The 25,532-nt window shown below is 40.6% G+C and overlaps 1 protein-coding gene across 1 annotated transcript in view; it reads right to left on the bottom strand.

Moving 5' to 3' along the window:
- The window catches only part of GRHL2 (grainyhead like transcription factor 2), a gene marked incomplete at both ends in the record, with an annotated part of 113,404 nt that overhangs the window by 16,282 nt on the left and 71,590 nt on the right, over positions 1–25,532 (bottom strand). Inside the window, 4 exons of the mRNA XM_082858802.1 lie at positions 7,139–7,170; positions 11,794–11,933; positions 12,426–12,513; positions 23,724–23,882. Of these exons, the coding sequence (XP_082714928.1) occupies positions 7,139–7,170; positions 11,794–11,933; positions 12,426–12,513; positions 23,724–23,882 (419 nt within the window). The remainder of the gene's footprint in view (positions 1–7,138; positions 7,171–11,793; positions 11,934–12,425; positions 12,514–23,723; positions 23,883–25,532) is intronic.

Here is a 25,532-nt window from a genome sequence, read left to right as displayed (position 1 = left end):
TAAAAATCTATTGACATTGCTGTCAATGACCAGTAGGTTAATGATGGGTAAATAGCCTGAAACATCACCAGACACTCTTTCATGTTGTGTTAGGGTTCCTAAACTAGGGATTTTCTTTCTCTCATCAAGAAAGATTTATTTACATTTTTCCAGGTCTGTTGACTTTTGACAGCACCCCATTCTGAGCATGACAAACTTTGCCATTAAAATAACATCTTGGATAAACCACATTTCTCTTGGGAGTTCAGAAATGTTTTTTTCACACTTTCAAATCTATAAACCCAGTAGGAGTCAATAAGCTTGTGTGGTCTGAATTCAATGGTTTCATTTCTTTTTAAAGCCAGGTGAGAAAAAAAGGGCAGTAATGACTGCCCAATTGATAGAAAGAGTAAGGATTTCAGGGCTCCTAATGTCCTGTTCAATTACACTGGCTTGTAGCACAAAAGGACAAGAACAAGGAGAAGGTGCTTTCTCTGACATCAGTCTCCATCCCGTGGGCACAACATGTTAACATGTAGAGGGACTCCAGTTCCAGCAACATATGAAATCATTGCTTTGCGGGGTCAATGTCAGGGAAAGCAAGTCCCTGAGGTGTAAAAAAGGATGGCTAAGTTTCATCAGAAGAAAAACTGGGAAGGTGTTTGGATCTGAAGCCTGTCTCTGGACATACTTGGCAATGTTGAGCCCTACCTATCAGGCTGAACCACACTAGGCATCAGTACCTAGGTGAGGAGGTACCAAAACAAAGCATGGAAAGGAGGTGCAGGCACCATGGAGACATAGTTTGTCTAGTTCACAACTCTGCTTATGGCCTGTGGAGGCTGATGACCACATCTGCCCTAAATAAATTAACATCCTTACCCTTGTTAGCCTCAGAAAAGAGGAGGTGCTCTTATGTTCAAGTCCTCACAAAGTCTTTCACATTATGGAGTAGAATCTCAATTAGTGTATTTTCAACAATAAATCACTCTGGGGAAGAACCTATCATCCCCAAATGACTTTAATCAATGCTAGTTCAGGGTCTTGATAGAAGTTCATCTGACACACTCAGTACACACAAACCAAAATCAACAAACAAACCCCACATATGTTTATAATTATGGTAGTTAAGAGCTTACAATTGAAAGTAGTAAATAACTAGGTCAGTAGGCCCCAGAAGGATCATTTTAAGAGGAAATACAGATATTTCTGTTTCTGGCTAAGATGTTGTATCTTGTGGCAAACCAAGCAATGTTCCAGCCAAGAGCAATGTAAGTAACTGTAAACATATATATATATATATTTAATCTTATTGAAGGTATTGGACACTACTGTTGAGTCAGCCAGAACCTGAGAGCTGAGATCTCAGAGGAGAAAAATGCGAGAGATGAGCTGATAGTCAGTGGGCCACTTTCCTCTCGAAGCATTTGCCATTTCTCAGCTGGGAGTAGAGGATGGTGATCACAGCAGAGGCACATACTTAATGGCAAAGAAGTCTGCACAGCTTTTGGCAATCTTATGGTGTTAGAGAAACAGAAATTGGTGTTTAGGGCTGCAAAGCTATTCAGGACTAATAGGAAAACTTCCAGAGAGTAGAGAAGCACAGAGAAGTAAGCCAGACACTGCAGTATTCCTTCCCAGGTATTTGCCAAGTTTTTAAGCTGCACAGGATAAGAGAGTAAGAAGTTAAGCAGAAAGCCCTTGAAACTCATAGAGGAGGCTTGGGTAGTCTCCCCATGCTAAGGAGACAAAAATTGAACTTCAAGCTCCATGAAGGAAAAAGACCCATAGAAAGTCCCTCAAAGGTACAATCTAGGAGTTAGGATGAATTAGAGGTCATCTGAGGTTAAAATAAACTGCAACCCAGCTGTGGGTCAGTTCTGTCCCTGACTCAGTTATGGTGATCTGTTAACTAAGGCTACATACCAGATAGGGAAAACCTTCATAAGGAAAAATATGGTCATCCAGAGCCTCCATAATTTTTATGCATATTGTTCATCATTCAATGATTATCAAATATTAAACAGGACCAAGGGAAAAACATACAATAGAAACAGACCCAGATAACATACTTATAGCAGTTATTATTATGTTCATGAAAATAAATGACAAGACATTTAGAATTGAAGTTCATTAAAATAAACCAATTAAGTGGGAGTCCTAGAACTAAAAAGTGCAATAATTGAAATTAATAACTCAATAGATGGGTTTAGTATATTGAACCTAGCAGAAGAGAGGATTTGAGAGGTCAATAGAAAATATCCAGGCTGGAGCATGGTGAGTAAAGAAGATGGACAGTTTAGAAAAGAACATAAAAAACACAGGGACAGAATAAAAAACTCTAATACACATTTAGAGTCTCAAAGGAGTGGGGAGAGAACAGGGAAGAGCACTATTTGAAGAGGTAACAGCCAAGAATGTTCCAAAACTGATGAAAGACATCAACTCACAGATTCAATGAGTGGTATAAAATACCAAGCAGGGGGAAAAAGAAAGTACAAAGAAAACCCACATGTAGAAACATCATAAAAAATTTGAAAACCCGAGAGAAAGAGAAAAATTTTAAAGCAGTCTTTGTCAAATGAAAGAAAAAAGAAAGGGAGGAAGGAACGAAGGAAGGAAGGATGGAAGGAAGGAAGGGAAGAAAGAAAAGATTACATTTCAAATAGCAACAATAAGACAGTTGACTTCTCAACAAAAAATGATGGAAACCAAAACTGAAAGAAAGTAACTGCCAACCTGGAATTTGATACCTAACAGAAATACCCTAGAAAAGCGATTACAAAATAAAAACATTTACAACAAATAAACAAATATGAGAGAATTCTTTGCCAAAAGTTCCACAACAAAAGAATTATTAAACAGAATTCTTCTGGCAATAGGAAAAGGATCCCATGTATAACAATCACTTTGCTATACACCAGGAACTAACACAACATTGTAAATCAACTGTACTTCAATTAAAAAAAAAAAAAAATAGGAAAAGGATCCCAAAGAGAAACAGAGAAATAAAGGAAGGAATGAAGAGCAACAGAGAGGGCAAATGTAGGTTAAATTTATTAAAAAAGGCAAAGCTTAGTTCTAAGAGTCTTTAGTTCAAATCTTCTAATTTGCAAAATGGCTAACTAGTATACAAGCAAGAATAACTGGTACTAATGTAAGAAACTGATAAAAATCTGCTACTCTGAGGGATGGTAAACATGATTTTCATTTCCTTAAATATTTTCTAAAAATCTTCCTTGTATATCTGATGCAGATTTGAGTATTATTGGGTGGATTTTTTAACTGCAATATCTAACAGTAAAAATAAAAATACATCAATTGAAAAGGGGGTGGGCCTGGAAATTCCCCAGTGGTCCAGTGGTTAAAATGGTGCTTTCACTGCCGTGGGCCTGGGTTCAATCCCTGGTCAGGGAACTAAGATCCCACATGCTGAGCAGTGTGGCCAAAAAAAAAAAAAAAAGAAAGAAAGAAAAGGGGTTGGGCTTCTTACAAGTGCATGTGAATCAATAATTATCTTGAAATAAAAGGTTTGATTAAAAACAGACATGAGGATGCCCAAATTTGCCAAGAATCCCTGTGCCCCAAATGCAGTGCAGAAGCCACAGAGCTGCTAGACTTGAGGGGACCTCACAATAGACTGGAACGGGGGACACCTCTGTGGGGACCAGTGTGGACAGAGGATTAAGGCAAGAATGGTTTTCCAGGAACTAGAGGTCAGATGGAGATGGATACCAGATCCCCAGAAATAATGGAAATAGAATTTCTCATCACGCATGATATTTGAATATCAATTTAAATACTGTTTCAGGGAGCGTAAGGCCCTTCCCTCTTCCCCATGAGAGCCATTCATGAATCCCCGGTTAAGGGCTCAGCTCTACAGAAAATCCTTTTTGTCTGGTTTTTCTTTCCATTTTTCTTCATCTTCCTCTCTTCCATTTCTCAATGAAGTATCATTTATTTAGGGCCTGAAAAGGAACCTTGGCAACAACAATAGCTCTGTTTTTTTGAAAGCATCTTCCATGTGTCAGGGCATTTTACGTATTAATGCTTCTAATAATTCTAGCAGGTAGGTATTAATATTTGCTATTTTTAGATGAGGGAACTGAGGCCCCAAAAGGTCGTTATCTTAAGTTACACAGCTTGTAAGATCAATGCAAGACTCAAATCATGGCTGACTGGCCCTAGAGCAGTGGTTCTCAAACGTTGCGTGCATTAGAATCACCTGGGGACTTTAAAAAGGTCTCCATGCCTGAGTTGCACCCATCTGCCAATTCAGTCAAAATCCCCGGAGACGGTCCCTGTATGTGAGTATTTTTTTAACTCCCCGGCTTGATTCTGATACGCAGCGAGAGACCTGCTGCTCAGAGATGGTGTCCAAAAGCCTCTGTATCTGTTGTAGCCCCTGCCTAGGAAACAAGCCTGCATGGGGTCTGTGATCCCCAGATTCAGCACCAGAAGTCACCCCAAATACTTATCACTAGACAGGGAGGCAGGAGCGAACAGGTGCTCCTCTTTTTGTTTCGTTCAGGTACTTAGCTGGCGATGGCTCCCCATCCCACCTCATCCGAGTTTTCTCTAGTTTCTCTCTATAACTGCTGGCGCTTCAGGCCAAAAAGCTCTCCTCCTCAGGAACAAGCCCGTGTCTGGCCACCACTCCGGCTTTGGAGTAGTCGGGAGAGGGCCCTGGTGCACCCGGGCAGGCTGTGTCCTCCAGCTGGTGGCTGCCTGAAGGACGCTCTCCAACACTCAGTTAGATGCTTTAACACTAACTGATTTATGCCTGGCAGGGAGAGAGAAGAACTGGCCAGACAGTCCTGATCTGATGAAGGCTAAGCGAATGCCCATGAAGGTGGTTCTCCCCAGGGCTCGGTGAACTGACCCCCTCCGCCAGGTACACTCTCCTAGGCTTGTCACAACCTGGGTCCGAAAATCCAAACGGTGTGCCTTTGCCAAGGCCAGAGAGCCATCACGATGAGGGCCTGTCTCTGGATGATTCCTTGGCAGCCACAGATCAAGAATTACGAGGGTTAGGTGATGGGGCGTGATGGCTAAAGGCAGGCGATGGGAGTGCAGCTAGACCCAGGTTCAAGTCCTGCCTCTGTCACTCACCAGCTGTGCGGCTTAGAAGTTTCCTGATCTTTTGAAGTTTCAGTTTCCTCATTATAAAGTGGAAGTACGTATAGCATCTTCCCTATGGGAAATTTGGAAGAATCCAATAAAATCCACAGAAAGCACTTAGGACAGTGCCTAGCCAAGGTGTCCAGTGAATGTCGATTACCACTTTTACATGTAACCATAGCCAAGTCCTACTATGTGTTAACGCTGGGCTCCAAGGCCGCCCATATTGCTCAGTCGAACTCTAATGAGAAGATGGTTAAGAGTAAGAGGCTTGGGCCTCAGGCCTCAAGATTCTGCAATAAAAGAGGGGAACTGTTACAGAGAGGCCAGGCCAAAAGAGGTAAAAGTAGGTCAGTTCGCCACCTAAATGTTGCCGACCTGCAGGGAAGGACAGTTACGCTGAGGCAGATTCACAAGCGCAGCCTGCACGTGCAAGAGCATTTAGGTCCCAGGCATTTCTTATCCATAACACTCAATTTTCTCACAAGAGATCTTACAGATCGTCTTATACAAAATCCTCAGTTTACGATGGAGGACACCGAAGCCCAGAGGTCAGGGAGGTGGCCCCAGGCTTCACACTGGTGAGCGGCAGCCCGGGAGTAGAACGCGGGCTTCCTCAGCTCAGAGTCACCGTTCTTTCCGTGACACCAACCTGTCCTTTGTAAACTATGTGAACAACAGATTACAATTGCTCGTGCTAAGCGTTTCTGTTCATTCCCACCACTGGAATATATCGCCTCTGTACCAAGACAAAAAGAACAATCTAATTATGTATTTAGAAAATTTGGAACTCAGAATCTAGAGGTCAAATCCTGGACAAGGCTCTGCTCCTAACCAACTAGGGAATTATTCGGCTCTTCTGAGATCCTCTATCCTTTGGAGGGTGGCACACTTCTTCTGTAAAGTAAATATTTAGGCTTTCCAGGCTAGATGGACGGTCTCTGCTGCAACTACAGCAGCGCCTCTGTACTCAGCTCTGCTGTGGCAGCACCAAGACAGCCAGAGACAAGACACGAAGGCATTAATGTGGCTGTATTCCAATTAAGCTTCATTTATGGGCACTTGAACCTCATAATTTTCAAGTGTCATGCACTATTATTCTTCTTTGGGATTTTTTCAACCATTTAAAAATGTTTGCAGACAGTACAAAAAGTATTGGGCCTTGATTTGGCCCTTAGGCTATAGTTCCCTGAGCTCTGCTCTAGGAAATGAGCTCAAGAATATCTGCTCCACTTACTTCACTTTGAAATGTTTTACAAGTAAATATGTTAATTGCATAGGGAAGAATAGGGAAGCCCTGGTTTGACTATAGTTTGAAAAACCAGTGATCTAGAGAGTTTAGTTATACACATGTAATTAATGCAAACCAAGACTTTAGTTGTATATAAGTAATGTTATGTAGATGAAAAATGAACGTAGTTCTAGATTGCTTTAAGAGAAAAACAGTATCCAGGTCATAAGAAGAAATTATCCCAATATAACCTCCAACTCCTGTGGTTCAGAACATGTGTATTTCTGAGAGCCAGCTTTAAGGAGACTATTAACAAATCTAGTGGTACCCCCTGGAGGGGGAATTAAGATGCTGAGAGGTAAAACTATGTCTGAATGAGCAGGAAAGGTTGAGACTTATCCAGAGAGCAGAAATAGAGCTAATGGGTCAAAAGAAGACAGACATCAGTTCAACAGACAGACTTCCTGGAGCTGGAACTGGCCAACAGTATCATGAGTATCAGAATATTCCCATCACTGGGAACATTCAAGCAGAAGCTGGCTGACCACCTATCAAGGATGCAGTATATTGTGCTACATTGCCTAGAAGACATTGCCCAGCAGTATACTGTGCTACATCTGCCTGGAAGGAGAATGGCATTCCCCAGCCTCCTTCCAGACAATCCCCAGAGTCCAGCCTTTCCTAGCTCTGAGTCTGGAGGCTGAGCAGACATTCTCACCCCCTGCCCCATTACCCTGTGCTTGGAAACCCATTTCTACTGACATGAACTGACTTTGGGTGCTTGAGTGAAAAGACCGAGTGTCTTACCCTTCTCGTTCATCATCCGTGTTGTAATACACCTGTGGAACAAAACAACAGGCTTACTGTAGTTTGGACACAAGAAATGGAAATATATTACATGATACACAGACTTTCCTAAGGCATTACACTGTCTCAAAAAAGACAAAAGACAAATCTGTTTAATGATGCTGCACATGTGTGTCTGAGGAAATACAAATTTAACCTCTTCACAGTCTCCCTAGGGTTACTTCTTAGATTTTAATGAACTAAAATTGGAAATCAGTTTACCTATATAGCCCTAAGCCAAATCTTGCTTTTGACATTAAGGAAATATTTTAGCAAGATCTAAAAATCATTGTTTACGAAGGCCTTGGAGCAGGGCCTGTGAGTAACCAATCCCATCCAGTCCACAGGAGAGCTGACTCCAGACAGAGTGCTTTGGAGAAGAGAGCAGAACAGGAAGTCCCCACGGCAGTAACCCCAGGCCTCTGTTTTTTCCCCAAAGGGACCTGGGTTACCCTAGCATCCCGCGACCACAAAAATCTAGGAGTCAACTGCCCTCAGGCCAGGAAAGGTCATTTAGCTCTAGGAGGTGTTCTGGCCAGAAGGAAAAGAGACTTCTTTTGGTGGCCAGCATGGCAGCAGGCAGAATCAGATTTAAAGACATTATGAAGCATCCTTATTTTATGCAACTCCGGAAATCCAGAGGGTATCCGCTATGTATGTTAAGTCCTCTTCATCCAATTATTTATGACAATTAATTGTGGGCCTTTTGTGAGCTTTAACTATGTGCTGCAGGACCATTTCCATTTGGGTGAAGGATGAAACTCAAGTTAGTATCCAACATTCACACATTAACTTCAAAGTCACCTCTGGTTCTATCTAATCCATTTCTTCACTGTCCCTGCTGCAGCCACCTGGGAGAGAAACAGCTGTGTCTAGACTGACACTCTCCGTGGAAACTTTCTCAAAGGCTCGTGGCAGTTCCTGGGATGCTGCCAAACCCAAACTTAGTTATATAACAAAGCTGGTTACCTGGAACTCTTTGGGAATGAGTCATTCTAGACATTAGCTCGGATTTCCACAGGGAACGTTTTCCTCTTAAACTTTTTAATGTCTATGGTTGTACTGTATACTTTGTTTCTTCTTAAACAGAGAACAATGAAGGTAACACGTTTCCTCCCCAGACCTCACGTTTCAGTGTGGCATCAGAGCACTGACATGTGCTAGTAATGGGACTGTCTATTTAGATGCATATAGAGTGACCCACATAAGCAAGGGAGCCTGAGCCATAGCACTGGACACACATCTGGATTTGGAGGAAAAGTTCCTGATGTTGGCTTGTCTTTTGCTGGTTTCTTTAAACGTGGCATAATACATCCACCCTGCTGCACCACCCTGGTAGGGTAATGGACAGCTCTCTGCAAAGGTGACTGGTGACCCAAAGCTGGAAGCAGCCTTCTCTTAAGTGTCCTCCTGGCCTCCTGAGGCTGCACCGTCCCTATCACCTCCTTGCACTGTCATTTCTCCTCCTCTCATGTAATGACCCACTGTTTCTTCCTGGTTGGCTGTAGGGCCTATTGCACGAATTTAATTTTTAGACAGTGTTTCTCAAACTTTAGAGTGCATAAAAACTATCTGGAGAACTTCTCATAAATGCAAATTCCCAGAGTCCCCCTTCAGAGATTTTAATTTGAAAGGCCTGGAATGGAACCTGGGAACCTGCATTCTTATCAAGAATGCCTATACTTCCCTGGTGGCGCAGTGGCTGAGAGTCCGCCTGCCGATGCAGGGGATATGGGTTCGTGCCCCGGTCCGGGAAGATCCCACATGCCGCGGAGCGGCTGGGCCAGTGAGCCGTGGCCTCTGAGCCTGTGCGTCCGGAGCCTGTGCTCCACAACGGGAGAGGCCACAGCAGTGAAAGGCCCGCGTACCGCAAAAAAAAAAAAAAAAAAGAAAGAAAAGAATGCCTCTGATCTGGGGGATGGAGGGTTTACAAGCCACAAGTGGGGAGACGGTTCTTGAGGGTGTGAGGGAGGAATGATGTCCTCCCTGTGTTCAGGTGGCTAGAGGAAGGCTCATACCCGCCAAGTACATGTTATCCCGTGGGATAATGCCTCTGCCTCCCACAGTTTCTCCCAAGCTCCCCCTGTCACCTCTTTTAAAGGCATTCCCCACAGAAGCCACAGTGCGTATCAGGACGTCAGTGCGAGGAGAGGGAGACTGAAGATCTCCACAGAGCCTGCACGTTGGGTTCATGCCCTCATATGAGGTTTTGGTAACCGTCTGGTGAATGTACCAACCCACAAGTGCATCAGTGAGATAATGAGGGAGCAGGGGACATGTGGGCTGATAGTGAAAAGCCTGCTCCCCAGGCCACGTGACCAGAGCGGAGGCGCCTTCAGCGTGGCTCGGAGCGCTCACCGACCACGAAAGCTAAACAGCTGCTTGCTCCGCAGTTGCGCAGGGCTGCCGCGTGGCTGATTTTACCAGGCTCACGCCTGCAGTGGGTACCATGGCCCTTCCTCCCCTACCCGCCCCTGCTCCCTTATGGTAAAACTGGCCCAGCTTTTGATCTGCCACAACTAGCTCTCATTTTGCCTGTCAAAGTCAGCCAAGCCCTGTCCCATGCCCACTTCTCACGCCACGGCACTGCCCTCTTCCCTCCTGCCTCTGGACCCATCTCCCAAGGCTCGCAGCTTTTCTAAGAAAAGGCAGCCTTTCAAGTTCCAGCCAGCTACACAGTAGGCGCTCCTTTCCTTCGGCCAAGCAAGTCGATCAACCACAGGACATTCACCCATTGTTCTAGAGCACAGAAGAGTGTGTTCCTTTGTTGCCTGAAGCCCAGGCAGGCTCCCTAACTGAGCCCCTTAACTCTGACTCCAAGGCCACAGGGGAAGCCTGAGGCTCTTCAAGAACAGCCCCAGACAGCAGGACTTAACTTCGCAACGCCCCAGGGGACGCTGACTGGGCTGCTTTGCAAATTGCTGCAACCAACCCAAGGTAAAGGCTACACTTTCCTTCTGATTCAGCCACAGGCTAGGAGCCCAGCTCAGGACACGGAGGGAGCAAGTGAGGCCAGAGGACTGACAGCCACGAGCAGTCAGATTTGGTCACTTTTCCTCTTAGGATTCATTTACAGCTTTGTGTATTTCAGAGAAATCTTGCCAAGAGAACAGGTCAGGCTGTCAGTTTTGACACCGGGCTGAAGCCAGAATCACACCAGTAAATAATAAGAGCAATTTAACTCAGTTTCCCCCTCTCTCCTGGAAGGTGTGGACACCTAGCTTCCAAAAATCCCATGTATTTACGAAGACTGTAAATACACAAATCACCATCATGTTCTTGGGAATTAAAAAATAATAAAAATAGGTGCTGGCCCTCATAGCTTAATAAATCATAATATTCTTCCTTTCTTCTTTGTGTCCTTTTCCTATCAAACAAGCAAGACAAGATGGGAATGCTACATTTTAGTGGAATGCACTCTAAGAAAAAACTATGGGTATTTTATTGCCATGTTGTGTCAAAAACAGCAACTTTTAAAAAAAGCCCTGGTTGTACAACTGCTTTGTCTCATACACAAAATATTCTCCAGAAAGAGAAAGTTAAGCTGATAATGATTTCTGCTCCTAGACTAAGGTCAATTCTAATGAGTGTGTGAACACTTAGAATGGAAGAAAAACTGGAATGTGTCATTATGCACCTGTTTCTCAACAGACCTTTCCTCAGAGGACTCTGAGTTTAAAAGAAAACTAATCAATACAAGAGTCACTAAACCCAACTGGTTTGGTGAAAGACAATTCTGGCTAACACTGGGGAAGTAATTATCTCACACAATTTTAATTCATAACATAAAAAAAAAATACTAAAGACATTACAAAAAGTCATCCATCTCCTAGCCCTACTCATCAAGTATTACAATTTGTCTTGTTCGAATTCAGGTATATATTTGGAATCACAGTATAGATACAAATGGCTATTGTACTTTTTTCCCCTCTTAACATTATCATAATGAGTTCCTATGTTGCTACATAGTTTTCATAAATATAATTTTAGTGGCTGCATAACATTTCATCAACTTGAGCTACCATAATGAGTTAACTATTGGATCTTTATATAATATTATTTCTATAATTTCACTTATAGATATACCTAGAAGACAGGAACTTTTTTTAAAAGGCTTGTCTACAATCTCATTTTTCTCTTGGTGTGAAATTATTTACCTATTCAATGGAAACTGTTAATTTACTAAGGGAAAAATTGTTGATAGAGTTTTATTTAATCAAAGAATTTTTCCTCTTGGGCAACTTTCTAAAGTTATGGGTGCAGTTCAATTTCTCACCATTAGATGGAGCTTCATCGCATCAGGTGGATCCCACATGACAAAACTAACAAAACAAAACTTTTCTTACAGGTTATCAGCCTTCTTACTTTCTTCCTCTTTCATTGCTTTGTCAAAACTTCGAGATTATCAGCTCACTCTCACCTTCCCCTTAGTAAGTTGGTTTCCTCTCCTGAGACATTCCTTTCTATAAAATTCCATTTTCTGTAGGGAAGAGCTGACTTTTTGTTCAATTCATGGGTTTTATTTTTAAGATCAACAGTGCCTGACGTGATGCTGTCTTAAGGCTCTACCAGCCCAGTGAATGGATGGCAGGCAGATGTTAGCAGGGAGGCCATACCTGTCCTGTCCTCTGCAGGTTTGCAAAGTGAACATCGGGTATGAAGAGGACGGGCTGGGAGTGCAGATCAGGCATTGTCTTGAAGTAGGTGATGTCGCTCTTCTTCTGTAACGGTATCGCCGCCAACTTCCCATCAGAGGCTGGACGCAATCACAAAACCCATAAGTGAGAAGGTTGTGAATGACTAAACCCTCACCTGTAAGATCTGATCTTAGCTAAAGTTCATGATTGTCTCCTATGAAGATTCCCAAACACCACAGATGTGAACACACTTTAAAAGCCTCCCCTCTCCCATCACCAAACCAGCAGAAAGAGAGTGGACTTGGCGTGAGCATTCCTGAGGGGGAGCTCCGGTCCCCTCTTGCCCTCCTGTCCCTCTCTGTGCCCTAGATTCCTTGTCTGGAGAAGGAGGATGTTGGTCTCCTTGACATTAGAAAAATCCCTCCTAGTTCTAACATTGTGATCATGTGATTCTATTTACGTTTCACAGGGACAGTTCGTCCCTTCTCCACTGCTAGGGAAAAGCAAGCCATCCCTTGCATGTCCATATTTTACCCGCAACCCACTTCTTTTCACCCATTCCCCAGTGGACCTGGCCCAGACAGAGCCTACCCCTTCGCAGCCACACTCACAGTTGTTGCACTGGGTTTGGGAGGCCTGGCCTTTCCCCTTCTTCCTGTTCTGCTTCCTCTCTTCGTCTCGGATTTTTCTTTCTGCTCCCTGACAGGGAAAAACAAATGCAGACAATGCTAGGCATGTTACCAGAGCAACTGTCTGTACACAAGCCACAGGGATAAGAAACAAAACGCGGGGAGGTGAGCCAGGCAGCCCCGTTTCCATCCTCCGGCGAGGTCAGGCCTCCACTCTGAAGGCTGAGACCGCTCCTTCGTTTACAGTGCATTGTTGACCTCCAAGCGATCCCACTCTTCCCAGAGTTCCCCCTGTTCCCTATCGCAGAGAACCCGGTTAAGTAATTTTACTGATTATAATAAAATGTTGTAGGATGAAGCATCAGCTCGTTAACATCATTCCTGGGCACGGAGGGGGGGCATTAAAGTTGAGTGCGAATTCCCTATAAAATTTTTCCTTTGCTCGTTGGTATGGAACTGTAAAAAGTCATTACAGTAGAGGAAATGAGGGAGGGCATAAGTAAACTACAGAGGATTTAAGATCATTTTGTGCATGCAAGTGTGATTTGGGGTTTTGTCTTAATATGTTCATATGCTCTTGGAGACGGTGCTCATGTGACCGAATAGAAAACAGGCTGGTCTATTTGCCTCCTTTTTGCTCCTCTGTTCCTTGTATTTTGACTTTTTCATTGGCTTCTCTTGCCAAATCCATCTGACTTAACCAGTTGACCGTCACCTTATGTCTCTTGCCTTCTTGGCCGTCCATGATTCTTTGAATATCTTCTCTTTCTGGTCAGCTTTGCTAACTCGTTTTCCTCTTCTCACTCCCCAAATAGACATTCCAACACAGTTTCCTTTTCTCTTCTCTCTTTCCATGCTTACGACAGAAGAATTCATCTACACCCATATTTCCATGATGCTCTAGACAGGTGACATCCAGATACATACTCCCAGCCTAGACTCCTCCCCTAGATTTCAGATCTGCATTTACTGGTCCTGCCCTTTGTGGATTTAAGGGATAGTAAAGTAAGGACTGGCCAGCAACCTCTACCCCTAGAAACTGCCCCCAAGTTATCACACACTAAAGAGATAGATTTGAGAGTACACAACTTACTCCTTCTGTTAAACACACACACAAATCGATTAAAAAGCAAAGGACGAGGATACTTCCCTGGTGGCGCAGTGGTTAAGAATCCGCCTGCCAATGCAGGGGATACGGGTTCAAGCCCTGGTCAGGGAAGATCCCACATGCCGCGGAGCAAATAAGCCCATGCGCCACAACTACTGAGCCTGCGCTCTAGAGCCCGCGAGCCACAACTACTGAGCCCGTGCGCCTACAGCTTCTGCTCCGCAACAAGAGAAGCCACCACAATGAGAAGCCCACACACCGCAATGAAGAGTAGCCCCCACTTGCCGCAACTAGAGAAAGCCCACGCGCAGCACTGAAGGCCCAACGCAGCCAAAACTGAAAATAAATATATAAATTCATTTTAAAAAGAGGCAAAGGACAAATTGGTGAAAATACTTGCAATAAAATATCATACAGGGTTTCCCTGGTGGCGCAGTGGTTGAGAATCTGCCTGCTAATGCAGGGGACACGGGTTTGAGCCCTGGTCTGGGAAGATCCCACATGCCGCGGAGCAACTAGACCCGTGAGCCAGAACTACTGAGCCTGCGCGTCCGGAGCCTGTGCTCTGCAACAAGAGAGGCCACGATAGTGAGAGGCCCGCGCACCACGATGAAGAGTGGCCCCCGCTCGCCGCAACTAGAGAAAGCCCTCGCACAGAAACGAAGACCCAACACAGCCAAAAATAAATAATTAATTAATTAATTAATTAAAAAATATATATCATATAAAGTGTTAAATCATTAATATATAAATAATGATTCAAATGAAAAAAACAACTAACATATCAATAAAGAAACAGACAAGAGCCATGAAATAGGCAATTCACAGAAAAGGACACACAAATGGTTTGAATTGAAACATTGAAATATAGAGTTTGCTTATCAAATTGGCTTTTTTAAAAAAAGTTGATTCCCAATTCTGGCCAAAGTAAGGCCATGACACAACAAGGATGTATGGTCAATCAAGGTATCCATCATGGCTTTAGAGCTAATTCTTGAACAATGAGTGATTACAGCTAATCCTGATGGGGCACTGCCTCTGTGGCAGGTGAGTTCTAAGAGCTTTACATAGGTAAGATTTGGATAGTTATAATAGTTTAATCACATATTTTAAATACGCATTTTTATGCCCAAAAACTTCTTACTACCAAAAGGGAGTAACTATTTCACAGTGCTTCAAGTTTTGAATTGTCACTGAGGTTTATAAACCATAGAAATTCATAGAAAGAGGGAGAAAAAATATAGAAATATTTCCTTTGCAAGTCTCTTCAACATATACTAAGGTTTTGTAGAGTTTTTTGTCTAGATAACGTATAATATTTTCAGAAAATAAAGTGTTAAATGCACAAACATGACTTTGTTCAAATGGGTGTGAAATATAAGCAAAAGGCCCCTATTCATTTTTATTGTGTCCAAGTAAGACATTTTCCTCTGTATTTGAAAGACTGTACAATATGGTATTTAATGTAAGTAGAAATATGGAAATTCATCTATATAAACTACAACTCACCAAGACACACCCCAAGGTTTGTCAAGCAATTTTATTTTTAAATTGGTGTTTTATTTTGTACAATTGCTATGAGAAAAAGGTCTGAAATTAATCTGTTTCAGGATTTATATATGTTCAATGTCAATTACTAGGAAATAAAATCACCTGCTCATTATTTTACAGGTATTCTTTGATATGCCAAATCCAAAGGATTAACATAAAACACAGAGTAGCACTCCATAGAGCCTAGCCCTAGTACCACATCTACGAAAGAAATGCCTGCCCAGAAGGCTCAGATATCAGCACACCAAAACGATTCTGATAGTATCCAAACTTCGAGAGCCACAGTTCTCATATCGAAAATAAAGCTTTGACTTCACAATGACCCAGGGCAGCTTTGATACATTCAATTAACATAGAGAAAGCATCCTTGAACATGACCTTCCAAGAATTCCTTTCCTTCCTTTGATTATTTGTGACCCAAAGCTTCTAGAAAATAATCTTTTCACTCTCATTAAAGCACAAAAAAGTCTAGTTCTTCCAGAATAGTATATTTTCTGCAAACACCAAATTTATCATTTGAAAATAAATTCCCCAACTTATATGTTCACTATGGAGTGTTAAATTTGAAAAAAAAAATACGCCTGAGGATTTCCTGATTATATTGTGATCACTTTTGCCACCTTTTGAGAGGGGATGGCTATCTTTATTTTTTTATTTGGCACTTAAATTGTTTCTCTTAAATTTATTTTAAGAATGTGGACTTCAATAAAATGGATAACCTGGAAGAAATGGACAAATTCTTAGAAAGCACAACCTTCCGAGACTAAACCAGGAAGAAACAGAAAATATGAACAGACCAATCACAAGCACTGAAATTGAAACTGTGATTAAAAATCTTCCAACAAACAAAAGCCCAGGACCAGATGGCTTCACAGGCGAATTCTATTGAACATTTAGAGAAGAGCTAACACTTATCCTTCTCAAACTCTTCTAAAATATAGCAGAGGGAGGAACATGCCCAAATTCATTCTACAAGGCCACCATCACCCTGATACCAAAACCAAAGATGTCACAAAGAAAGAAAACTACAGGCAAGTAACACTGATGAACACAGATGCAAAAATCCTCAACAAAATACTAGCAAACAGAATCCAACAACACATTAAAAGGATCATACACTATAATCAAGTGGGGTTTATTCCAGGAGTGCAAGGATTCTTCAAAATACACAAATCAATCAACGTGATACACCATATTAACACATTGAAGGAGAAAAACTATATGATCATCTCAACAGATGCAGAGAAAGCTGTCAACAAAATCCAACACCCATTTATGATAAAAACTCTGCAGAAAGTAGGTATAGAGGGAACTTTCCTCAACATAATAAAGGCCATATATGACAAACCACAGCCAACATCATCCTCAATGGTGAAAAACTGAAACCATTTCCACTAAGGTCAGGAACAAGACAAGGTTGCCCACTCTCACCACTCTTATTCAACATAGTTTTGGAAGTTTTAGCCACAGTAATCAGAGAAGAAAAAGAAATAAAAGGAATCCAAATTGGAAAAGAAGAAGTAAAGCTGTCACTGTTTGCAGATGACATCATACTATACATAGAGAATCCTAAAGATGCTACCAGAAAACTACTAGAGCTAATCAATGAATTTGGTAAAGTATCAGGATACAAAATTAATGCACAGAAATCTCTGGCATTCCTACACACTAATGATGAAAAATCTGAAAGTGAAATTAAGAAAACACTTCCATTTACCACTGCAACAAAAAGAATAAAATATCTAGGAATAAACCTACCTAAGGAGACCAAAGACCTGTATGCAGAAAATTATAAGACACTGATGAAAGAAATTAAAGACGATACAAATAGATGGAGAGATTTACCATGTTCTTGGATTGGAAGAATCAACATTGTGAAAATGACTCTACTACCCAAAGCAATCTACACATTCAATGAAATCCCTATCAAACTACCAATGGCATTTTCCACAGAACTAGAACAAAAAATTTCACAATTTGTATGGAAACACAAAAGACCCCGAATAGCCAAAGCATTCTTGAGAAAGAAAAACGGAGCTGGAAGAATCAGGTTCCCTGACTTCAGACTATACTACAAAGCTACAGTAATCAAGACAGTATGGTACTGGCACAGAAACAGAAATATAGATCAATGGAACAGGATAGAAAGCCCAGAGATAAACCCACGCACATATGGTCACGTTATTTTCGAAAAAGGAGGCAAGAATATACAGTGGAGAAAAGACAGCCTCTTCAATAAGTGCTGCTTGGAAAACTGGACAGCTACATGTAAAAGAATGAAATTAGAATACTCCCTAACACCGTACACAAAAATAAACTCAAAATGGATTAAAGACTTAAATGTAAAGCCAGACACCATCAAACTCTTAGAGGAAAACATAGGCAGAACACTCTATGACATAAATCACAGCAAGATCCTTTTTGACCCACCTCCTAGAGAAATGGAAATAAAAACAAAAATAAACAAATGGGACCTAATGAAACTTCAAAGCTTTTGCACAGCAAAGAAAACCATAAACAAGATGAAAAGACAACCCTCAGAATGGGAGAAAATATTTGCAAATGAAACAACTGACAAAGGATTAATCTCCAAAACAGACAAGCAACTCATGCAGCTCAACATCAAAAAAAACAAACAACCTAATCCAAAAATGGGCAGAAGACCTAAACAGATATTTCTCCAAAGAAGATATACAGATTGCCAACAAACACATGAATGAATGCTCAACATCATTAATCATTAGAGAAATGCAAATCAAAACTACAATGAGATATCATCTCACATCGGTCAGAATGGCCATCATCAAAAAATCCACAAACAGTAAATACTGGAGAGGGTGTGGAGAAAAGGGAACACTCTTGCACTGTCGGTGGGAATGTAAATTGATACGGCCACTATGGAGAACAGTATGGAGGTTCCTTAAAAAACTACAACTAGAACTACCATACGACATAGCAATCCCACTACTGGGCATATACCCTGAGAAAACCATAATTCAAAAAGAGTCATGTACCAAAATATTCATTGCAGCTCTATTTACAATAGCCAGGACATGGAAGCAACCTAAGTGTCCATCAACAGATGAATGGATAAAGAAGATGTGGCACATATATGCAATGGAATATTACTCAGCCATAAAAAGGAATGAAACTGAGTTATTTGTAGTGAGGTGGATGGACCTAGAGAGTGTCATACAGAGTGAAGTAAGTCAGAAAGAGAAAAACAAATACCGTATGCTAACACATATATATGGAATCTAAAAAAAAAAAGGTCAGAAGAACCTAGGGGCAAGACGGGAATAAAGATGCAGACCTACTAGAGAATGGACTTGAGGATACGGGGAGGGGGAAGGGTAAGCTGGGACAAAGTGAGAGAGTGGCACGGACATATATACACTACTAAACGTAAAGTAGATAGCTAGTGGGAAGCAGCCGCATAGTACAGGGAGATCAGCTAGGTGGTTTGTGACCACCTAGAGGGGTGGGATAGGGAGGGTGGGAGGGAGGGAGATGCAAGAGGGAAGAGATATGGGAACATATGTATATGTATAACTGATTCACTTTGTTATAAAGCAGAAAGTAACACACTATTGTAAAGCAATTATACTCCAATAAAGATGTTAAAAATAAATAAATAAAATAAATAAAAATAAGAGATAACTGAGGTGACCACCTAGAGGGGTGGGACAGGGAGGGTGGGAGGGAGACGCAAGAGGGAGGAGATATGGGGATGTATGTATATGTATAGCTGATTCACTTTGTTATAAAGCAGAAACTAACACACCACTGTAAAGCAATTATACTGCAATAAAGATGTTTAAAAAAAAATTAAGAATGTGGCCTTAAACTATTTAAGTTGGCTAAGAAGGTAGTTTGGAGGGATATCTTTAGCTTTTCATAATCTCCAACAGTCATTGTCTCCAAGATCATTCCAAACAAGAATTAATAAAGAGAAAAAAATTCTTAAGGGAATGTGGCTTTATTCTCAAGTTTTGAACAATATATAGTCACTGTCTTCAGCAATATAATTCTTGTCTTTCAAAAGATAATGGAAGTAATTAAATACGGATATAAAGATGTGGACATAAGTATTGATATAGGCACAGCCATATAGCAGATCCTGAATTTTTAAATTCGTAAACATGTGTATTTCAATAGAAGTATCATAATATCAAAAAAAGGTAGAGAAGGACTTTATCTTCATCTGCAATCTCACAGGTGCATTAATTAGAAATCAAGCTGGGGAACTATAAATAGTGCAGAATACCATCTGTTTAAAACTCTAGACTGTGACTGGGAAATTTACAGTTTTAAACGGAATAGCTCTTAATTCTTTTGCTTTAGAGGATAATTCAAATTAATCATTTGCATTTACACACCCATTTGAAAAGTGCAAGAATTAAACTTTTTAATTTCCCAGGAGTGAGATTTTGCCTGGATTTTTAAATCAGAGCTACAAATATGATAACAAATTATAGCAAAAAAATTTTGTTTCTAGTTTATCAGAAAAATTAATAGCAGTTAAGGTTAATACACCCTGCTTGTCGCATGAGATTTCTTCCTTATGAGTTTCCTAACACTCAACATTGGGAAACGTAAACTAAAAACTACCCACTAGAAACTCTTTACGTCACTAGTTTCTTAAGAGTCCCTCTCATTCTAGGGCACAGGTGAACAACAATACAACTCTCTATGTATTCTGCATTTTTGCTTTGTTTTGATTTTTAGTATTTATGACCTCAACACTTGAAAAAAAATAATTATATGAGTATCCCTTAAGCCCTCTCTTTCCTACTTTCAATTCCAACTATGACATAAAGGTAAATGGATCGCCCAGGGCCTCCATTCAATCCTTCCCTCCCTTTCTCCTTGACCCTAATCTTTCTCGTCCCTTCCAAGGAGATTCACGGAGGGGGACTCTACCATCCCCCTTGAAACTTCTGGAATAAAATAAGGAATTCAAATTGTTTAAACGTTCTCCCACATGTAGTTTAAAAATTCCACGTTGTACGTCATTTGAAAATGCTTTCTTAATGTTTAATATGCTGAATTAAAGATATAAGGAGTATGAGTTTGGAATCAGATGTGGATTTGCATCCAGCTCCTCTGCTTTTTCACCGTGTGACTCTGGCCAGTTACTTGTGCTCGCTGGCAGGTTTCCCTTCTACACAACAACCGTGTCTTACTGACTTAACTGTGTCTCCTCTGTATCGTGGGGGCTGCCTAACTGTCCCCGAGAGAGCTGTGCTGCTCTGACGAGTAGCACTAACTGAAGTCATTATGACCTGAAAGGCTATCGAGATTTTAGAGACACTGCTATGCCACATGTCCCTAAACTCAGTGCAGTTCTAGTTAATGTGTTTCCTTCTCTTTTCTCATGACCATCTCTGCCTCTGTTCACAGAAGCCCACTTCTTCCTACTCTCTATCTCTGCTAAACTACAACTCGGACATTTTAATGGCGTGGTAGATCTTTGATCTACATCTGACTGTAGCACCTTTAAGAGTGCTGGCAATTCTGAATTAGCCACTAACCTCTTTTTCCCCTTCCTCTCCTCTCCCTGGGACCTATCTGAACTCACCCTTTTACGTACAGTTAACACCTATAAGCAGTTGCCAGCTTATTCTATTTTTCATATTCTCTCCCCACCCTACCCAATTTTTAAATAATTGTACTATGTCTACACTGTCAGAACATATCACATTGCCATTACTGTCTTTCCCATCATTTAGAATTAGATCCAAGATAAATATACACATAATGCTCACCATCAGTCCTTTTGTCAATGTCTTTACAGTCATACTGGTGTCTAAAGCTTGTTCTTTAATAGATTCCTCAAGAAGAAATATTCCCTGGATTTTTTGATTGCTTGTTTGTTCGTTGGTGGCTTTATTTCTTTGTTTTATTTTGTTTTGCTTTTGCCTGTGATCTTTATAATTGAAAGTCAGCTTGGCTGGATATAAAATCCTTGGCTCACATTTTCTTTATTTGATTACTTTAAATGTCATTGTCTTCTGACAGGGTGTTGCTGTTGAAAAGTTTGACAATAAAAGTTTCCTTACAGGGCTTCCCTGGTGGCGCAGTGGTTGAGAGTCCGCCTGCCTATGCAGGGGACACGGGTTTGTGCCCCGGTCCGGGAAGATCCCACATGCCGCAGAGCAGCTGGGCCCATGAGCCATGGCTGCTGAGCCTGTGCGTCCGGAGCCTGTGCTCCGCAACGGGAGAGGCCACAACAGTGAGAGGCCCGCGTACCGCAAAAAAAAAAAAAAAAAAAAAAAAAAAGTTTCCTTATAAATGACTCCTTATCTACTATAAAATAGACGGCTAATAGGGACCTACTGTGTAGCACAGGGAACTCTGCTCAGTGCTCTGTAGTAGCCTATATGAGAGGAGAGTCTGGAAAAGAGTGGATATATGCATGTGTATGGCTGATTCACTTTGCTGTGCACCTGGAACTAACACAACATTGTGAATCAACTATATACTCCAGTAAAAATTAGTTTTAAAAAAATAAATGACACATTGTCTATTTTATTTTTCTTAGATGCTCAAAGAATTTTTTTTTTAAAGACACCAATTGTACTTGAACATTTGTTACTTTTTTTTTTTTAATTTATTTATTTATTTTTGGCTGTGTTGGGTCTTCGTTTCTGTGCAAGGGCTTTCTCTAGTTGTGGCAAGCAGGGGCCACTCTTCATCGCGGTGTGTGGGCCTCTCACTATCGCGGCCTCTCTTGTTGCAGAGTACAGGCTCCAGACGCACAGGCTAAGTAGTTGTGGCTCACGGGCCCAGTTGCTCCACGGCATGTGGGATCTTCCCAGACCAGGGCTCGAACCCGTGTCCCCTGCATTAGCAGGCAGATTCTCAACCGCTGCGCCACCAGGGAAGCCCTCAAAGAATATTTTTAAAGTCATCCTGGGTCAACTTTCCCAGATGCATGGTAGCCCATTAAAAATGTATACTTTTTATTTTAACTTTTCCTGATTTATCATTTTTAGCATTTCTTCTGTTCCACTGTTTTAGCTTTCTTCCTGAAAGATACATATTATATGTCTCTTGGATCGTCTTTACCTCTCTTCTGTATCTATTATTTTCTCTTAATTGTTTCTTCATTTCTTCTGATTTTTAAGATTTTGCTGTTTTCCAACTTGTATTTCTATTAAGGCATTCTCTTTTCTTATTCACTCTTGTGTTGCTTGTAGTGTAGTCTTTTCTTCTGAAATATTTCAATCTTTTACTTCTAAATTCTTTCCTGAATTCTACCATATCTCTTTTCAAATCATTCTGTTCTCCAAACACCTCATGTCTAAGTTTTTCAAACTGTGATTTATGTTGCTCTTTATAATTTCCATGATTTTGTTAATTTCAAAATTTAAAAATTATGTTAATTTTAAGCCCATTTTTGGAAAATTAGGCTATAGGTTTCACCTGTTTTGTGGGCATGTCTTTCTGGCACGCATCCACTGTCCACAGGAAGTCAGTCTGATCTTAATTATTTTTTTCATGAGACTGTATGGGATTCAACTGTTTTTCTTTTCTGCTGGTCATTTCTAAGTGAAATGAGAGAACTAGGATAATTCTTTTAGCTTCATGGCTCTCATGCTCCTGCTTCAGTTGTGTTCACAAAGTGATAAAAGAAAATAGTCCTGTATTTCCCGAGATCTGCCTACTCTGTATCTTTTCCCCTCTTCCTTTTTATTTGGAACTTCTCTTTCCTTTGAACCATTGTTTTTGTTTTTGTTCAACTCAACTTGGATTCTACTCCCAGCAGCCTCTTCTCAGAGCAGGATTTTATCCTACCAGGGAGCTTCAATTTATAACTTTCCAGAGTTTATAGAGCCCAGAACACTTCAATGTTCTGTCCCCTTGCACCCACCAGTAAATTGAAGTCTGTACAATCCATCCCCTCCCACCCTAGTTTCACATACTGTCCTCTGATGGCCCATTTCTCTCTCTGGTACCATGGGTCACTTTGGTAGGTTCCCTGTTCGTTGGTCATCAAGTGGGCCCACTACTTTCTCTCACAATGCCGACATCACACAGGTCTTGAAATTGTTGATGCTTGGTCCCATTCACATTTGGGATTTTGTAAGGGTCTCTTGTCACATAATCATGGGATTTTAATCTTTGCCATTTTAATTGTTCTGTCTTTTATGAGGGGTTTCAAAAAGATTCAAAAACTACATCTTCTGCTGAAGCATGTTTGCTAATGAACTTATTCTAGAGGTGCCATTTCCATTCCAAAAGGCTCTAGCTGAGACCCCAATTAACCCATAAATTAACAGCGGTTACATCGATATGTTCTGGGACAGGATCTATATATCCACTAAAAACAATCTATTATTTCAGTTATCTAACTGAATCAGACTCATAGCACAGTGCAATGTCAATCAGTCATTAAATTAGTGGTAGAATGATTGACTGAAAAGAAAAAATACAGTTGATTGATGACTCCCTAGATATCTAATAGGAACTGAGAATGAAAGATTACCACTCCCACTGTGATTAGTAAGTGATTATTTTGACACCACTAGACAAGAGAAGGTGACAAGGGGGAAATGTCATTAAAGCAATATCTAATAACAAAAATACCTTTATGACAAACTGTCATCTTTACTCACTTTGTCGCAGAAGACCTTGATCTGGCAATAAGCTCTATGAATGGGTTTATTGCTACGATTATTATAACTGTATGTATCAATCTGAATCATCAAAGGAAGTCCTTTCACTCCTTTTTGGGAGGAGAAATCTGTACTCAGGCAATTCACAGTGATGAAAATCTGAGGGAGGAAGAAAGAAAGGAAAAAGTTCACAAGTCACCATGAAAAAGATCTATTTAAAAAAAATGCATAAGCCTTAGACTTAAAGTCAAAATATTAAATAAACCTATAAGGACAACTGAAGAATATTTGGATATTCTCACATAAAAACTTATTAAACACATATAACATGATTTATTATATAATTTATAGTTATAAATTTATAAAAATTTTTCTTTTAGACTTAATCTCGAAACAGACAATTTAATTTACTTCTCTTTAACTATATGAGCAAAGTCTGACTTATTTTTCAAACATGCATAAGTTAGCTGGGTAAAATGCTGTCTCCTCAATGTATTAAAGCTGTCACTTCTAATAATTATATCAGTTTCTCTAATCTCTGACCTGTGAGATAAAAAAAAAAAAAAGCTACACAACACCTTCCTTTGCACCTTATTGCACTGAAACATAGTTATTTGTTTACACATCTGTCTTTCCTATTTGTATGAGAGTATGAGACTTGAGACAATTTCTTATTATTTTTGTATTACTGGTACTTAATGTAGTGCCTGGCAGAGAATAAGCATTCAATAAACATCTGGTGAATGAGGTCAACGAGTTTATCTAGAAAGCCCACTAGATTGGGAGTCGAAAAGCCCCAGGTTTTAGTCCCAGCTCTAATATTAAGCAGACTTCAGGCAAGTCACTTCTTGTCTTTGGTTTTCAATTTTCCCTTTAAATCATTTTTAAATCCCTCCCTGAAGAACAGAATATAAATACTAAGATACTTTCATGTTAGTGAAAAAGTAAAAGCAGGGCTGGCAGAGGTAAGACACGGAACAGGAGGAAGGACAGGTAGCAAAGTCAACAGCATCCTCATCTTACATCATGAGATAGCAAGAAAGACAACAAAAGTGACATGAATCCAAAAAAATGGAAACTCAAGCAAATAATTAAAGATTATAGCACTGCCCAACAGAACTAAAAATAATAATTTTATTACGAAATATTGGCAGGAATAGAAGGAGAAGCACAAACGACTAAATTTATCCTCCTTTTCTATAGTGTGTAGATGTCAATATATACCATTTAAAGTTGATTTATCACGGACTAGGGATATGAGGACAGCACCTAGATTTATGTGGTAACTACATGAATAGTAAGAGGCAGTCTCTGGGAAAAAACAGGCATACTATAGTATATCCTTGATACTATTTCCATTTAATACCATGTGCATTACTTCTATTTAACAGAAAACTTTAAACTCACTGTTTTAAAACTGTACATGAAAACCATGAACTGAAAACCATTTCATTGGATGTATTATCTGACTCTTGTTTTATTTCATCCCCTTGGAATTTTTATTCACCTTCAAACCCTTGACCTGAAGCCTTTCGTATCACAGCAACACCCCAGAGAAGAACCCTGCAGAAAGCAAAGAGCCACTGCCATGAGCTGCCTTTTAAAGGCCATTCAACTTTCTGACCTAATTCATTTTAAGTCCTATGCCTGTAGACCTTTGGTAATTTATACAACCAGATCTCTCATTTTTAGTGCTATATCTATATAAAGATCATTTTAATCATTTAATTTTTGAGCTCCTTACTTGGCCACGAGAAACACATTAGCAAGGTACCACATCAGTAGCAGTCAAGGCCAGATACAGGTTTC

Source organism: Leucopleurus acutus, assembly GCF_964270905.1.
Source record: "Leucopleurus acutus genome assembly, chromosome: 17".
In the NCBI taxonomy this organism is placed as follows: domain Eukaryota; kingdom Metazoa; phylum Chordata; class Mammalia; order Artiodactyla; family Delphinidae; genus Leucopleurus; species Leucopleurus acutus.
The sequence above is the reverse complement of the archived record's forward strand: the minus strand, read 5'-3'. Positions and strand labels throughout refer to the sequence as shown.